At 42.3% G+C, this 17,406-nt stretch overlaps 2 protein-coding genes across 3 annotated transcripts in view; both read right to left on the reverse strand.

The window, feature by feature from the left end:
• Nucleotides 1-17,406, reverse strand: part of FCHSD2 (FCH and double SH3 domains 2) — a 114,280-nt gene that overhangs the window by 17,007 nt on the left and 79,867 nt on the right. The window contains exons 9-13 of one of the 2 annotated variants that reach the window (XM_051779500.1): nucleotides 16,536-16,658; nucleotides 12,742-12,837; nucleotides 11,668-11,739; nucleotides 5,768-5,884; nucleotides 4,588-4,692 (exon numbers count right to left, since the gene is read on the reverse strand). In XM_051779500.1, coding sequence (XP_051635460.1) covers nucleotides 4,588-4,692; nucleotides 5,768-5,884; nucleotides 11,668-11,739; nucleotides 12,742-12,837; nucleotides 16,536-16,658 — 513 coding nt within the window. The remainder of the gene's footprint in view (nucleotides 1-4,587; nucleotides 4,693-5,767; nucleotides 5,885-11,667; nucleotides 11,740-12,741; nucleotides 12,838-16,535; nucleotides 16,659-17,406) is intronic. The other variant, XM_051779501.1, reaches the window with a different exon arrangement.
• The window catches only part of LOC127467504 (uncharacterized), a 229,949-nt gene that overhangs the window by 7,337 nt on the left and 205,206 nt on the right, over nucleotides 1-17,406 (reverse strand). The gene's annotated exons all lie outside the window — the stretch shown is intronic.

Here is a 17,406-nt window from a genome sequence, read left to right on the forward strand (position 1 = left end):
GCCTCTCCACCCTTCCAGCCAGGAATTCCTTCCCAATATCCCACCTAAACCTCCTCTCTCTCAATTTAAAACCACTCTCCCTTGTCCCATTAGTGTCTGCTGAGCAAAAAGTCACTCTCCTTTCCTGAAGGTCCTTCCCAACCCACCCCATTCCGTGATTCTGTGTTCCCATTTCATTTCTTTTCCTGAAGCACACAGAATTTGCTTTTCTCCCCCTGTTTGTGAGCAGGGAGTGACACCATCCCTGCAGGTGAATGTTTCAGTGCAGAGCACACACAGCAAAGGCAGGATGAGATGGAACCACGTCTGCTGGAGATGCAGCAGGACCACAGGTAGGGTGTGATTCATAACCCAGGGCCTCAGCCAGCCCAGGAGCTCAGCCAGCAACACAACTGTCAGCACAGCCCAGCAATAAATATCCCAGATGTAAGGCAGAGGGAGAAAACAGCCCTCCAAGCACCACTAAAAATGGCCCTTTTGCCTCTGAACTAATCAAACCCAGCAAACAGCACCTTGATGAGTCTTAACCAAGCCTAATCTGGTCCAAACACTCTCCTGAGACTTGTAGATGAACAACTGATGAGACAAAACATAATGAAGTGCAAACAGGATTAATTGCTGTGGAGGCCCCAAGACCTTTCCTGAGCAAAGGGAGAGCAAATGGGAAACCTCCCACCATCCTGGAGAAAGGAAAGGAGCATTCTAGAAAGCTTCACCTTGTGTTTTCCCTATTTCCACAGCACAGATCAGTGGAGACAGGACATTTTTGTCCCCAGCAGCTGAAAAATAAAGGGATCCAGGCTGTGGAGGAATGGAAAGTTCGATTCCTTCCTTCCTGCTGCCACAAAAATCAAAGCTTAAAACACCCAAGTTCTGGTTCAGTTACCTGAGCTGGATGAGTGAGTGCAAAGGAGCTGCAAGAATGGTTGATTCTCCCAAATTATCAGTTTTTCCAAATTCAATTTCAGTATCAATTCTAAATTTTCTTCACTGATTTCCTTTCCAAATGATGCTTGAATTGTGCTGCCTTCAATCTGAACAAGTATCTTCTGCTCTCAGTGCTTGTCTTTATCCAAGCCCACAGCAGTGGTGGAGTTTCTCTAGATCTAAACTCTCCTAATTAATATCAATTTTACTGCTCTGCCAGTGCCAGAGGTATTATCAGTCATAATCTCACATTATTCCAACAGCTCCTCCAAAAACAAGCCAGCAAGACAATAAAAAAACCCTTCAACAAACCCCAAACTGTCTGTTTTTCAGAAGGAAATGTGTGCTCTGGTTCTCAGTCCCAGTCACATCTGCCCTGTACCAACTGCACAGGAACACTGCTGGAAGTCCTAATTTTCCCCAAACTTTAATCAAGGAGTTTGCTCCACTGAAACATCACAAGGAAAAATACCTCCTTATCCCAGGGAGACAAAAATCAGGGGTAACCCACTGAGGTTTTATGTTCAGGCACCTTTTAAGACAAAAAACTTGGGTTTCTGTAACATCTCTTGATCCTGATCCACTTTTACTTGATTTCTTTGCTGTGCTTCCAAATTTCACCATCACAAACTAAACCTAACACATTTACACCATGAGTTATAAGTATGCTACGGATCCTGAGTTATTCCCAGGGGTTGGATTTTAGTGGATTCAGGGTCTCCAAGGAAGAGGAAAATGAGATGAGCACATCTGTGCCCAAAAACACCCTGGGGAAAGCCCATAAATCCTCCCCAAAAGGTCCTGGCTCAGCTCATCCTGAACCTGCTCTGTCTTCTGGCACCAGAGAGATCTGTCGAGGATATAAAATTCCTCAGGGAAAAACAAGTGGAAATGTCTAGTGATGACCAACCCAGCTTTGCCAGAAGAAAGGCAGAATTTAATCCCAACGTGCCCGTGAATTTATCTTCCCCTTCAGGAATGATGAGGAAAGAAAAGGAGGAAGAGAGTGGATTTGCAAAGGAAAAAACACCAAGGAGCAGAGTAAGAAGCCAAAACAGAACAGGCAGGTTACTCCAGACATCAAAATTCCCATAAAAAGAATAAGCATTTAAAGAGAAGAATACAAAAAAAAAATACCCCAAAAGGAAGATGGGAGAACACCTCTGGGATGAAATAACACTCAGCAAGTGTTTTCCAAGCACTAATGGAACGCACAGATCCTTTAAAAACAAAATAATGACTCTTCCCAAGAGCAGCAGCAGCACCAAGTGCAGGTGGTTAAGGTTTGATTTGAGAAGGTGAGAAGGAACTGGAGAGTGTTCCAGGGGGGAATCCCCTGGGCTGTCCCAGGGTGTGTGGGTTTTACTCCCAAGGAGTAAAACACCTTCCAAAATGTGACCCAGAAAACACTTCTGGCCTTGGCTGGGGGACTTGTTTCCCCCCCCCCTTGATTTATTTCCTGAATTAGAAACATCAACCTGGAACAAAACCTGTGTAATCTCTCTTATTCCACTTTCCCAGTCCTCTTTCTCTGAGGAACAGGAAGTGTGGGAAAATTTGTCTCCTCCTTAATTCCAGTAACTGGCTGTTGACTCCTGCCACCCATCTGGAAACCTTCCAGCCCTCCTCATGATCCTGAAATCCACCTTTTGGAGGCACTGAGCTAAATCAGGGTCTCTTTGCTCTGCTTTACTCACCAGCTGCAGCTCCTTGACCTAAACATGGTGCAGCAGGACAGGGAAAGGACAATTCCCCACCCTCCCTACACCCCAAATACCCAATGGGAACTTCTCCCACAAATATCATTCCCCTCCCTGAACCTCAGCAATTCCAACTTCATCAGCTGCACTTAAACACGCAGCAATGTCTGGTTTTATAGGCTGGAAAGAATCATCAGTGCATTCCCAAAGAAAAGGTTTTAAAGCAAAGCTTAGTTTCTTCTTCTCTGGGATTTTATATGTGTAAAAATCTCTTGTCTAATCACTGGTCTTGAACTCAGGCTTAGAAGAAGTGGGCCTAACAGGGGCTGGGGCTTAAAGAAAAAGCCATTCCTAAGTGGAAGTGAAAAAAAAAGCTCCCTGAATTCACTTACTGGCTTATCTTAAAAAAATAAACAATTTTATATTATAAATAACTGTGGTGGCAATACAGAAAAGTCCCACAAAGTGGGACCTGCCATCCCAAAAACTCAGGGATAACTTCAGGACTTTAAAATATGCAGCAGAAAATCTGGATCAGAGGAGAGAAGTCAGTAAAAATCCCCCAGTCACTGAGTCCCAGACTCAGTCACTTGACATTTGCCCTGAATTCTGCTGTGAAACAGAACTGTTAAATGTAAATCAATATATAAATAAAACAGAATTTGTCAAAAATGAGGAAGGCAAGGAATGGTTTTCAACACACTGGAAAACCAGGAAAATACAGTATTTGGCTGTTATGAGCTGTAACACATCTCTGGGAGAAAATAATTCATGTTTATTTATATAAAACTTCTGCTTCTTGGCACTTTCCTTCCACCCTCTGGCACTTCAGTTCCAAACTGATTTCATTTGGACCTTTCATAATATTTTGATGGGAGAACCTTCTCCTGGGCAACTTCTAATCCTGATTTTATTTCTTGCTGCTGCTGCTGCTCTTATCTTGCATTCTTGTGCTCCCTGCCCTTGCATATTTAATCATTAACTATAACTAATCATTATATATATATATTTATATATACACACACACAGAGAATGAAGTATTTCAGAGCCTGTTGGAAACAATTTACTCAAAATAGGTTTTTAAACAACTTTTTGTTGGGTTTAGGTTTTTGGTTCAGCATATTTAAAAAGGGAGTTTAGTGTTTCTCCCACCAGGAGGAGGAATAATTTCCCCCTGTATTTTCCAACCTCTTCAACTGTAAATCACATTCCTAATTACCTCAGGTACTCTGAGGTATGAGAAGCACTTCACTGAAACAATTAGGTTTGCTCTACAGTTTTAATTAAGCAACCCACTCATCCAAAAAGCAACAGATTAGTTCCTGGTGCCTGAAATAAGAGTTTTCGAATCAATGGCCATGAAAACAGTTCACCTGCACTAACCCAGCACTGGCAGCCAAATAGGGAGCTGGTTTATCTTTTCCTGAGCGTTTCCTAAACCCCCAGCGAGCCTCATAAACCTCTTTAACGTTTTCAAAACACCTCCCAGGAAAGCAGAAAGAGATACAAGGATTATTTCTGATGTTTGCCCGTCAACATTCTGAATTGTTCTATCAAAACCCAACTACAGCAGAAGCACATCAGAAGAAAACACATCAAGACAGAGATATGACTATCACCTCTGCTGGTATTAATTCCTCCGAGCAGAGGGAAACTTGCAGACTCGAGGTTGTTTTTCCTCTTGCTTAAGATAAAGCCCCTAAATATAGAGCTCCTTGACCTTTGCACGAGAGTGGCAAACGCAGCAAGTGCAATCACTCATCATCAGGAGGTGTTTTGAACATCCCTCTTCTGCTCTGGAGCCTGTCATCGAGTTCACTCCACGCTTTGACAAGGATGAAACGATGGAAAAAAACCAGCATCTTAAAATTCCCTGATTTCTGACGCTTCAATTTACAGTCCCACCACCAAAACTAGAAGAGCTGGGACACAAATCTCTCCCAGGGAATTCCCTGCTCACCTCAGCCTTGCGGATGCTCTCTCTGGCTTCGTCTATTTTCTGCTCCAGTTCCGCTCGGCTCTGCTCGGACATCACGGGCCCGTGGCATTCCAGCTCCTCCAGGGTCTGCCAGGAACAGGGAAACACCTGGAGTCAACACCAGCAAAACGCTCCCAGGATAAATATTTATGATGGTTATTATCTACTAGGATAAATATTCCCAACAATTACTGTTCAATTACAGGCAATGGTTCATCACTGGGAAGAAAAAAGGTGATGGACAAGGGAAAACAGCACCTGAGAGCACAGAATTTCACATGGACATTCCACTTAGGGGAAGGTTTCCAGATCTTCACCAAAACATCAGACTGTGGTAGGAACCGACTCATCTATAGGTTGGTAATTCCATATTTGAAAGGGATATGTTGCTGCATATTTATGTCAGGAATGCAGAATCCCAGAGTTTGGGTTGGGAGGGACCTTAAGGATCATCCTGTTCCAACTCCCTCCCATGGGCAGGGACACCTTCCACTAGACCAAGTGTCATAACATTTTTTAGAGATGTCAGAGCATTTTGGACGTTGTTTTTCTGCAGCTGATGCTCCACTTGGGGTGGGAACTGTAGGAATGTTTGGGAAATGAGGCAGAGTATGGTGACAACACAACACACTCCTCCCTGGCTGCCTTTCGGAGGAAAAGCAAAGAACTTTTGTCCTTTTTCTCACTCTAAAACACACCTTTCAAAATATCTGATGCCCCAGTTAGGCTGCCAAACACAGCCACGGGTTCTTCTAAGCCAAATAGATAGAAATAAATTCAACAATACACGATTTTATTCCTTAAGATTAGATTTAAAGTGCACACTAGTCATGGATTTTCCTGGTGTTGAAAAGACTTGTGATCCCCAAATGAACGTGGGTAATAAATACATGAGAGAGTGGAGGTAGGAGAATCCCAGGGAGATAAGAGAACCCCTGAAAGTTTAATTTGAGCAGGAGGAGGGTGGGCACTTGCAGTAAAAAGCAGCAGCTCTGATTTCAGGTTCCCATGGGAAAAACAAAACACAACGACAAAGCCCGAGGAGCTGCAAACCAAGAAAGGCTGGGATGAAAATGGCAGGGAGGGGGGACAGGACAGAAATAATCCCTCGTGCCCCTCCTTCATGCCCCAAATCCCTGTATACAGAGTGTCCCCCACCTACCCTCTGGCTGTGGACGATGTTTTTGTGCTCCCTGGCCACCCTGGTGGCCCATTTCCGAGCCTCCTTGTTCAGACTGTGCTCCTCAGTCGTTCCAGTTTCCGATTCCAGTTGTCGACTCTGGAACAGAAAACAAGGGAATGAGTCCTGACACAGCCCCAGGGGGAAGCTCTGTGGGGAAAATGGTGTTTCCATACAGGAAAACTTTATGTTAATCAGTCTTGTTTCACATGAAACAACGAGGACACGAGCAAAACAACTGTACTGGATTTTGGGATGGGACCAGGCCGTGGAAAATGCAAATCAAAGTTCCCAGGAATTCACAAGAGTTTCAGGAGCATCAGTGTGACACTGGACACAACCACAGCTCTACTGCAATGACAGACAGCCACAGTGAATCCAACAAAAATACAGGCACAGCCATCCACCAAATCCAAGAGATAAAGAATAAATATCCAAGGATTCACCTGATTTCTGAGGTAAAAATCGTTACAGGAAGCAAAGATCACAGAATGGTTGGGGTTGGAAGGGACCTTAAAGCTCATCCAGTCCCATCCCTGCCATGGGCAGGGACACCTCCCACTAGCCCAGGTTGCTCCAACCTGGCCTTGGACACTTCCAGGGATGGGGCAGCCACAGCTTCTCTGGAAAACCTGTGCCAGGGCCTGCCCACCCTCCCAGGGAAGGATTTGTTCCTAAAGATGAAAGGTTCAGTGTGATCCCACGGGCCATTTAGGCTCGTTCTTAGTAATTCTCCCCCTGAAGAAATTCCAGCTGAAGGAAGATGAGTAGTTCTCTCCTGTCTACAGATGGAACAGAACCTGTCTGGAAGTCTGAAGATTTCTCAGTATGTAATGACTGAAATAATTCCCAATCTGTCATTTCCATAACTGCACTACCCAGTGCATTTATCACGGAATCATTTGGGTTGGAAAAGCCCTCCAAGATCATTGAGTCCAACCTTTCCCCAGCACTGCCAAGACCACCACTAACCCATGGCCCCGAGTGCCACATCCACATGGATTTTAAATCCCTCCACGGATGGGGACTCCACCACATCAAAGGAGGGGTTAAGGGGAGGTAGCACCCCCTTGTTGCTCACAGTGACCAAAAAAACCACCCCAGAGGCTTTTCCAACCCATTGGAAGATGTCTAAATATTTGATGTCAAAGCCAGAAACAACCATTCCCATGGAGTTCACCCACTGGAGTGGGACAGAACCACAAAACTCATGTTTGTGGTAGTTTTTGAAGTAGAAGAAGTTGTTGGACAAGGCGTAGGGCAGCCCAGAAGAGGAGAAGGGTTACAAGCATGTGGGTGGCTCTGGAATGAACAGGTAGGAAGGTGAAGCTGCAGGTGAAGATCTCTTCACCCATCCCCTCAATTTAATTACTAAGTTTGCTTTTACCTGCTTTTATTGAGGTGGATTTATAGAATCCCATTCCTTCATTACTGACCTCTTTAATTACCTCTGTTACGTTACTCCACCAGGTCAGAGCAAAACTTGAACAGGACAAACACATGGATTTATTCACATCCCATCCCTGAGATAACACTGGACCTCAGTTTATTCCCAGGTTATTGTACAGCTTCTCCCACAGCTTCCACCTGACTCTCAACAGCCCCAATCCTGAGCAGAATCCTATAAACCACCTCATAAAACATCTCATCAGGAATTTCCAAAGTTCCCATTCATCCTGCTCCTACTCAGCAGCTCATTTTCTTCTCCTAAGCTGGACAAGCCAGTGGAAATGCCCTGTCTGGATACCTGGTTGAGAACAGTTTCAAACCCCTCAGGACCTGGAATGCTCCCTGAATCCATGGCTGGGAGGGACTTGACTTCACCTGACCTGTACAAGAAGCTGCTGCCACTTCAGGAGGCTGTGGAGGAACCTGGAAGCAGCAGAGCATTGGGAGGTGGCTGGCATGGAAAAGCAGGGATTCAAGGATAATCTGGGAAGTCTGAACCCTCAGGGCAAGGGGGACATCAAACAAGGAATGAAAACCCAGCTGGCATTTAAATAGGTGAGAACAAAGGAGCTAAACCAGGTTTATCCTCCAGACATCAAAACCGAAGGGAAGAAGGTGGGGAACTGAAGAATCTGCTCCTGACCTGATTTACTAAATTAAGCTTGTGCTTAAGTGTTTTCAGGACTGGAACTCGGTGGTGGCAACATGGCCAGTGCCTCAATTTAACCTCTTCCAAAAAAGAGGGAAACCAAACCCACTCTCCATGGCCAAGGAATGAGGGAAGAGCCAAAAAATCCCCCAGCTAAACATAGCTGGACATTCTGCTGCTCCCTCCGGGCTTGGATTACACTGAAAACAGTGTTTAGTGCTAAAAATTCAATCAGGAACCCAAGAGAAAGCGCTGGATGGCTCCAGGCAGCTCAAAAGCTGAGAGGCAGCAATGCTGTTGCTTAAATTAACACACGAAATTTAGTCTGCAAACACGTGTCCCTCCTCCAGTTTTGTCTGGAATGTTGTTGCAGGTGCAGAAGTTGCAAACCCAGCCTGTGCTTTTATTTGTCAGTTATATCTGGACATGTGCTGTCTTAAAAGTGAAAAAAAAAAAAAACAACCTTGGTTTTTGAGCCTCAACGTTCTTTATTTTTTTTCTCGATTTTTGAGGCTGAAGCCTAAAAAAAAAACCCACATAAAAATCACTTTGACAGAGGCAAAAAGCAGGAAAAGATTTCTTGCATGCAAAGGGCCAACATAAAACAGGGATAAAAATCAGGCATTTCCTTTAAAGAGGTGAAAACAAGAGGTTTTCATGCCAAGGCTGCAAAGCAACACTTTTGGGAGGAGGGAGGAACACACATGACATTTTTCACACAATTCACAGCTAAAATAAGCAGTTTTAGCAAAATCATGAGCCAAGTTTAGGGCTTGTTTTAGTCTCTTATTGTAGACCTAATTGCATTTAATTTAGCCCAGAGTGAGCTCGGCCTGACTCACATTTTAGGTAATTTCTTTCCCTGAATGGCTGAATTTCTCCTCAGCAAAAATTCCTAATAATTTACAGATTGATAAAATTAAATAATAACTTCATTTTGAATATATATTTAGCTTCAAAAAGGTTATACTTAAAGCCAGTCTGTTCTGGTATTAAAAGATTGATAAAACGATACAATAACTTATTGTTCATATATATTTTGCTTCAAAAAGGTTAAACTTATAACCAATCTGTTCTAGTATTGAAAGATTAATAATATTAAATAAGAACTTATTTTTAAAATGGATTTAGCTTCAAAAAAGTTACATTTAAAATCAGTGTATACTGGTATAAAAAGACTGGTAAAATTAAATAATATCTTTATTTTTTAATACATTTAGCCTCAGAAAAGTTATCCTTTAACCCAGTCTGTTCTGGTATTAAAGAGATCACTCTAAACACAGAAATACAGGCCCTTTTTAAAGTATATTTATGTAATTTATACAAAATTGCCTCACAGAAGCAGCTGAGCAATTCAATATATATTTTGTGTATGACAGTGAGGGGAAATTCATCCTTTTTCTCACAATCCACCCAAGAACTGCCAAATAATGAGGGGGGGGGGGGAACTGCAAAACTTTCCCCTCATCTTCCTGAGGTGTTTTTGTGCAAATTACAGTGGGAAAAAGATTGTTTTCGTGATACAAATCAGTTGGGCCCCAGCTTTTCCTCACGCGCTCCAAGAAAACCTCGGGATCTGGAACATCCAGGGGAAATCAGGGATGAAAAACAGGAAAAAGGCCTCAAAAACAGAGCATCAGCTTTTTGGGGCCGTTCCCCTCCCGCTCCAGGGACACGTTTTATGTCATTTTTTTGGCTCATTTTCTCTCCTGGATGAAGGAAAAAGCAGCTTTTCCAAGCAGGAAACAGAGAAAAGCTGCTGAATTTCCTTTCTCTTTTGCCCTGTTCTTATCTGTGAGCGTGGGGACGGCACGTTTTCCACACCCTGCATTTCCAGGGAATTAATAAATATCCCTTTCCTTCATGGGGGATGCTGGATGATTAAACTGTCCCTGAATTGAGAATCCAGGGAAGGCCAAGTTGTGCTGGTTGTGAAAAGATTCCAAAATACTCTTCCCCGTTTTCCACTTTGCTGTTGGTAAACCCATTTTGGGGGGATTCATTTCTTGACAGGATTAAAAGTGATTAAGAAGAAGAATAAGAATTTCTTCCTAAATATTTTTAAAACAATTTCTTGAAGGGAAAAATGCTTTGGTTTAAACTTTTTTCAAAACTTCCTTCTTTTTTTGCTGTTGGTTTGTGGTTTTTTTTTTTAAACTGGAATTGATGTCCCTCAAAACAAGACACTGAAACAATCTCAATAATTTAATCACGTGAACAACTGTTCAAATTCAAGCTCCAACCAATTTTTTTAATAATGGCAAAGAGCTGATTGATGTCAAATATTTTTGGGTTTCTCTCTGTGGGCACTCAAAAGGGTACATTTCACCCACTGTTAATGGGATGCTGGAGATCAAAAATCCTGAAAATTGATGGAAAACTGTTTCATAGCTTCTTTTCTTAGGAACAGACTTTTGGAGGCTCTGTTGGGATCATTCTGAAAGGAAACTGAGCTGTGGGTGCTGCACCTGACCCAAGGGTTGCACAGAAATCTATTTTCCATCACTTTTTGGAACTGCTCTTCTCTTACAAAGCAAAAGTTTGGGATAGACCCTGAGAAACTAGAATTTACAGCAGAATTCCACATCATTTCCAACATTCTTCCTGCCTACAATACTCAAAATTTCATTCCAGTAACACTGAAATGCTCCAAACTTTGCCCTCAGTCGTGGTGGGTCAGGGATTCAGCCTGAAGAGAGCCCATAAAACTTGGAAAAGGTTAATAGTAAACATTTAATGAGATGTATTCATCACTCTGCTTTGCATTTCTTTCAGTCTTTGGTGTGAAATTTTTTATTTTGTCTTTCTTTCAGCCTTTGGTGTGAAAATTATCATGCACAACCCACAGGAACTAAAAGCCAACTGATCAACTCTGCAGATTATCTGCAAACACGTGGCAAAAGAATGCTTGATAATTGTTCTGCAATTAAATGCTGATTCAACAGAAAATTAAATAAAATCTGACCAATTTCTGACCAAGTCAAAAGCCTGAACAAGAGCCTTCAACCCCTTGTACTTATTGATTAAAAACTGGGAATGTGTAACCTGTTACCCATCCTGTCAGCTGAGCATAATTAGATGGATCAGAAAGAAGTTTAATTTAATTATTTTAGGGAAACTGGCAGCTGGAAGCTCCTAAGGCTGCAGTGCACCGAGGAAATGCAAGAATTCTCCAGCCCAGGTGGGTTGAGCAGGTACAGAAGTCACTGGATGTGAGGGACAGGGACAGTTTTAGACCTGGAGTGAAGCTCCAGCAGCACATGAGTCCCTTGTGAGCCCACACAAGTCAAGGAATCCTGTCATTTTTCATATTGAAGAGTTTAACAGGAGGGAATTACAGCCCTGTTGGACATAGGGATAACCCTCTGGAAAAGGAAGAGAATTAAATTAGCACCAGGGCTGCATTTCATCAGTGCATCCTAATAAGCTCCACTTGTCAGAGCAGCTCCCCCCTCACGGTGGAGCAGGAACCAATTACACCCAGCACTGTCTGGAGCTGTGAAATTTTAATTCATGCCCCCAAAAGCTCAGAATATCAATTACAAGTGCTGTGCAAGCTCGGGAGTGTGAGGCTGCTCCCCGTATTAAAACACCTTTAAACTGACTTTTCCTTCTCACTGCGAACGAAGCTTCCCCCCTCCTTTTCTATATCTATTTTATTAATTTAATTTATATTTATTTTATGGTTCGATAACACATATTCTGCATTCTGTTGCCACCTCCACGTGGATGTAAATTCAGCATATCCCAAGCCACATGCACATGGATAAGGACACAAAGGTACCTCTGCTATGGTCATTCTCATAGCACTGACAGGTGAGGGCTCAATCTCCACCAGCTGAACTGCATTAAAACTCTGGATGCACAGATCCCACAGGGATGAAAACACAGCAGCAAAGGTTAGAAAGGCTGGGAAAGACACTCATTGTATTAAGAACAACTTCAAAGTTTATCAGGGAATATGCAGAGTTGGAAGGGATCATCGAGTCCAACTCCTGGCCCCAAAATCACACCATGGTGCCCCGATTTTTTTATGGGAATATGGACTCTATGCAAAGGAGCTGGAAGGAAAATCAGAATCACACTTTCTTATGAGGGAAATACAAAGGAAACTGTGCCAGAGAAGTTGGTGTGACAGGAAAAATCCCTTTTATGCAGCTGCTAAGAGAGGTCTCAAATTAAATCACCTGAAGTTCAGATCACTGCTGTCCAAATCGGTTCACTAATGAATTCAAGCAAGAAAAAGCTGCACAAGGTTATATTTTTTTAAAGATCCAGACTTCTTTTAAACTGCTATTTCTTAAAATAACATTAGCAATGTTGCTGGGACATCGACAATCCACTTTAATCAAGGGGTTGTTTGGAAATGTGTTTAAATATCCCAATTCACCCAATTTTGATGTCATTGCTTTGGAAGCAACACATACACGAAGAGAATATTTTTGGAGGTTATTTTTGGAATGTAGTGTTTCACCAGTATTCTTTTTGAGTTAATAACTCCTTCTGTGTATCTCTAAGCATTCCTTGAATAATTCAGGTGTGCAGGGACACTTGACTTGGTTACAATATGAATATGATGAGAATCTCCCCAGCAGGGATAAAAAGGCGACAAAATTTAGTAAGAATTAGAGCAAAATTTAGTAATAATTAGGTTGAAAGCAGAGAAACACAGGGGTGTTAGTCACAAAAAGCCAAAAAACATCCTGCTTTTCTGTGGCTGACCCTGAGCCTGTTGGATGCTTTTATCACCAAAAATCCAGCATGAGGTTAAACCAGTCTGGGATATCGGCGAGTAATGTTCTCTCCCACATTTCTAGATAAAATATATCAAAACCAGAGGAATTCTGAAGGTTCTTACAGTGTCACTGTCACTCGGCTGGAACTGGAAAGGCTGAGGTTTGTGGAACACGGAATTCTCCTGCAGGAACAGCTGGAGGTTGTAATCCCGCACCACCTGAGGGAATAAAAACAGGCCTTTGACACTCCTCGTTTTGTCAGTTGAAAAACATCGACAGAGCAAAACCAGCCCTTCAAACAGAGCTAATTGTGCAGCAGAACTCTGAAGGAAATTCAGAACCTCATTCAGAGGACAAGCACCTAAAATACAACTTTAACCTACAAAACGAGGGAAAAAAGCCAACTCTGGAGAAGACACAACGTGGTGTCACTGCCATCAGTATTTCTCCCTCCTCTTCCTGGATAATTTCTTGTGTAATGTTCTTTCTTAGGCTGAAATGTGTTAATTTTACAGAAATTATCAGTTGTGGGAGCTGAAAAGACTATTTGGAGTAATGCACATAAAATCAGTTGCAAACTTCATCTCTCTCTATTAAATTGCTTTCAGAGGAAACTCTCCAAGCCTGTGTTTTGTAAAGCAAAACCACTTCAGCTCCTAAATTTGTTTAATGACACGTTTCAGAAACCATGACACATGTCCCTAAACAAACCTCTCATGTCACAATTTACAGAGATTCACAAAGAAACGCTCAGTGATTGCAGCAAGAAAAAATAGTAGCACTGCTTGAAAGACTCTCCCAGAGCATTCACTGCTTCAATGGGTGGAAATGAATATACGGCAGCATGAAATTATAAATATCTATTACCAAAGTGAGGGTACAAAGTGGATAATAAAGATGGTATTTATCCAGAAATAGCAGCTTTGTGTATGACCTGGGTGGACAATGGGAAATACAGCTTGTCCTCTAATGCAGCGAAGTGTTGCTGAAATACTGAGCTGTAAAAAATTAATCTTCAGTTAAAGAAAGTAAATAGTCCTCCAGGGCCAATAATACATGCAAAGAAGTACATAATTACTGCTCCAGTTTGAGCAGTTGAACACGAACACATTCAGAAGGGAGGAAGACAGACAGGGATCTGCACCAGGAATTCCCAGAAACAGAAATGCAGGAAATACTGAAGAAGGGAACATCTGCAGCTTCAGATGATGCTCAGCACTGATCATAAATATATTTTAATTTAAACAGTTATTCCATTAAACAGTCCTTTTAGAGCCATGTGAACACTGACCAGAGCACACAACTCTGTGCCATGACTAATATATGGAATTATTTTAACTTCAATTAGGAAAAAAACCCCAAAATGTAGTTACTGAGGGCGTGAAAACCTACACAGATATTTTAATGCCCTCAATTTTCACCACAGACCTCAGACTTCCAAGCAACTCAGTTCTTCAAAGAGGAAAACCCATCTTTACAACAGCAATCCTGAGGGATTTTCCCTCAAAGCCACAAGAAATGAGAACAATTGTTATCAGAAGAGGAAAATGTGCAAGCCCAGCAAATTACATGGTGCATTTTGCACAATATATTTGACAACTGATAAAAAGAAACTGAAAAGACTCCAAAGCAACACACTGTTCTTTGGGATTAAACTGCAACTTTCCCAAATAGATTTTTCTGTTGTTCAGAAATTAAATCAATGCAATGTCCTCAGACAGGGTGGGTTTTTTTTAAGTCAATATCAAAACAGACCTGAAATCAAATATATCTTATGTGAAGAAAAGGCACAGTCAGAGATGTGCATGAGGGAAATGATTTACCCTCTGACCAGAAAACTCCCAGAAACGGGATTCAAAACAGCAACTGGAATTTTGGAAAATGCTCCAAGGGAAAAATCAGATGTGCAAGAAAAAGAAATGCAAGAAGTAAGAGACTTGAATAAGACTGTTCAAGTGAAAAGGGAGTTAAATTTCATTTTCATAGAATCCCAGGATGGTTTGGGTTGGAAGGAACCTTAAAGCCCATGCAGTTCCACTCCCTGCCACGGGCAGGGACACCTTCCACTAGCCCAGGTTGCTCCAACCTGGCCTTGGACACTTCCAGGGATCCAGGGGCAGCCACAGCTTCTCTGGGCAACCTGGTCCAGGGCCTCCCCACCCTCCTAGGGAACAATTTCTTCCCAATATCCCACCTAAACTTCCCCTCTTTAATCTCAGTGTTTCCATTCCAGCAGCAGAGGTAACATTTCCAGCACATTCCCCCCGGGAATGACACGGGCCACACTAACCCAAGCACAGTAAAACCCCCAAAGCTCCAACAAATGATGCTGTAACTATGAAAAATCTGCATTTTGGACAGAAAATCTGGTTTTGAGGCCTTTCCCTCCTCAACCTGCATTCCATGAGGTGACAGCCAGTCCCTAAGCCCAGCCCAAAGAGCCATCCCTGGCTCCCTGATACCCAAGGAGGCACTTCTGGGAAGAAAAACTTGTCTCACTCTAAAGCAAATACAACTGAATTCCATCCTGAAGGACGGTTCAGATGGAACAGCCCTAAGGATTTCTCCCAAAGACCTGAAGTGTCTGTTCCAGGCAGAGCTTGGGATCTCGGGAAAACTAACCAGGAACATGTGAAGTGTCCAAAATGCCCAGCAAACATTTCAAACCCTCGCTGTGAGGACAGGCTGGGCTTTATCCCAAATGGCCAAGTGGCAAATTTATTCCACGTTTAACACTCGAGCTGCTTTTGAAACCCACGGGTGGGTTTTGGTTGAGTTTCTCCTCTGGGTTCACCTCTCCCTTTGGAGCTGGTTATTTTAACGGGAACTCGTGCTGGAAAGAAAGGAGAAGCAAAACCCAGGGAAAAGTCTCCCAGTGAACGTATTCAGAGCGAGGCCCAGGTTTTCAGGAGCAATGTAACTCCAGTTTTCCTTCTCTGCATTCCTGAACCACGAGGAGAGAAGCGAATTGGTGCTGAGGAGCCTGTTCAGACCTGCCACTGGGATTCACATTTTTCTTCCTTCTCCAGGCGCTGAAGGAAAGCAGGAACACAAATGTTGCCTCAAACATAGTGTGTGATGTTGTTACTGTGGAAAACAAGCCAGACCTGGAGGCTCCTGGCCTTGCAAAGCCTGGCTTACACAAGCTCAGCACGCACAAATATCCCAGGAAGGGATTCCTAAGCAAAGGAGCTGTCAGGATGTGGCAGTTCAGTTGGATCCAAGTCCCAGCCAGGCAGCACTCCAAGGATTATGAACACAAAGGATGTGATACAACACTGAGAAATTAATTATGAATATGCAGACATGATACAGTATAAAATATTATATTAAATATTAGACAAAAACACAGAAACTATGGATTTAGTTAAAAGATGCCAAGTCTGTATTTTCAGGGAACACATTTGAACCCTGAATGAGGCACCCCAAGGTAAATCATAGCAAGTCTTTTTACAACAGGAGATAAAATGGTATTTTGGTTATTTTTACAGCTGCTGCCAAGTAAATTCAGAGCCAATTTTTCACGCCCTCCCTTTCTGTCTATGAAGGGGTGAGATCACTTGTTTGCAGGTGAGTAAGGAATGTGTTAAATATGTTTTTACTCCACAGGTCTCTGTGTAAACGAGCTGTTTCTGTGCAGGTAAGGTAATAAATAAATAAATAAAGGAATATTATGACTCCACCAAAGCAGCTCCTCTGAGCTCAATGGCAATTATTATTATTATTTTCTTTTTAACCCAGTAGATGAATTATTTAAGCATCAAAATTATCCTGTCTGGTGTCTTTTAACTTAACATCACTCAGGAGAAACCAAAACTAATAATCCTTGGCACGATTTTGGAAGCAAATCTTAAGCCTGGCAACTTTCATAAACTGTAAGGGTTTGGGTACAAAGGATCACTGAGTTCAAACTTACCCTGCTGGAAGTCTCCAGTAAAAACTGGAATGTGTTTTGTACAGCTTGGCACGTCTCTAGTTCAGTCCTGCTGAATGCCATTAAATAATCCTTAAGGTGATCATATATATTTCCATCAAGGGCCTGTGTGAGGGAAAGAATGGAGGAAAATTGAGAAAAGCAGGAAGTGCTGGATATCTGATTTATTAATATTCATCTTTAGACTTTTCAGATGCTCAGACTGTTTTTTTTTAATACATGTACAGGTGTATTTCTCCTGAACGCAGCAGTGACAGCAAAGTTCAAACTCTGCTGTAACCAGAGGTATAAAAATCACATCACACAGAGGAGGTTACAGGTTTAATGTAAGTTTTGTGTTAAATCTGACTTTGAGGTGACTGATGTCATTTAAATATACAACTCTGCACATATTTAGAAACGTATTATATAGATTTTGCAATGGATCATACTTGGTAGATATCCACTTAAACAGTGTATTCATGGCAATGGTGAAAAGGCCATTTCAACAGATTTAACGATGTGTTTCCACAGAAAACTGCCTTTGGTTATTTAAATCCTTTTGAAAAGTCAAGGGGGGGGAAAGAGTTAAATTTTGCAAGACTTAAGGAATAATTTGTGCCCCAGCAAAATCAAGCCCACTGTTTAAAACAAGGGGAACAGACACAATAAATCAGACACAATAAATCAGACACAATAAATCAGACACAAATCCTGGAAGTGTCCAAGGCCAGGTTGGACAGGGTTTGGAGCAACCTGGGATAGTGGGAGGTGTCCCTGCCCACGGCTGGGGTGGAATGAGAGGAGCTTTAAAGTCCCTCCCAACCCAACCCAACCCATTCCATGGTTCTATGGAATCATTCAGAATTTGGGA

The sequence above is a fragment of the Manacus candei genome, unplaced genomic scaffold (genome assembly GCF_025592945.1).
Source record: "Manacus candei isolate 608988 ecotype Guabito, Panama unplaced genomic scaffold, ASM2559294v1 h1tg000014l, whole genome shotgun sequence".
NCBI lineage: Eukaryota > Metazoa > Chordata > Aves > Passeriformes > Pipridae > Manacus > Manacus candei.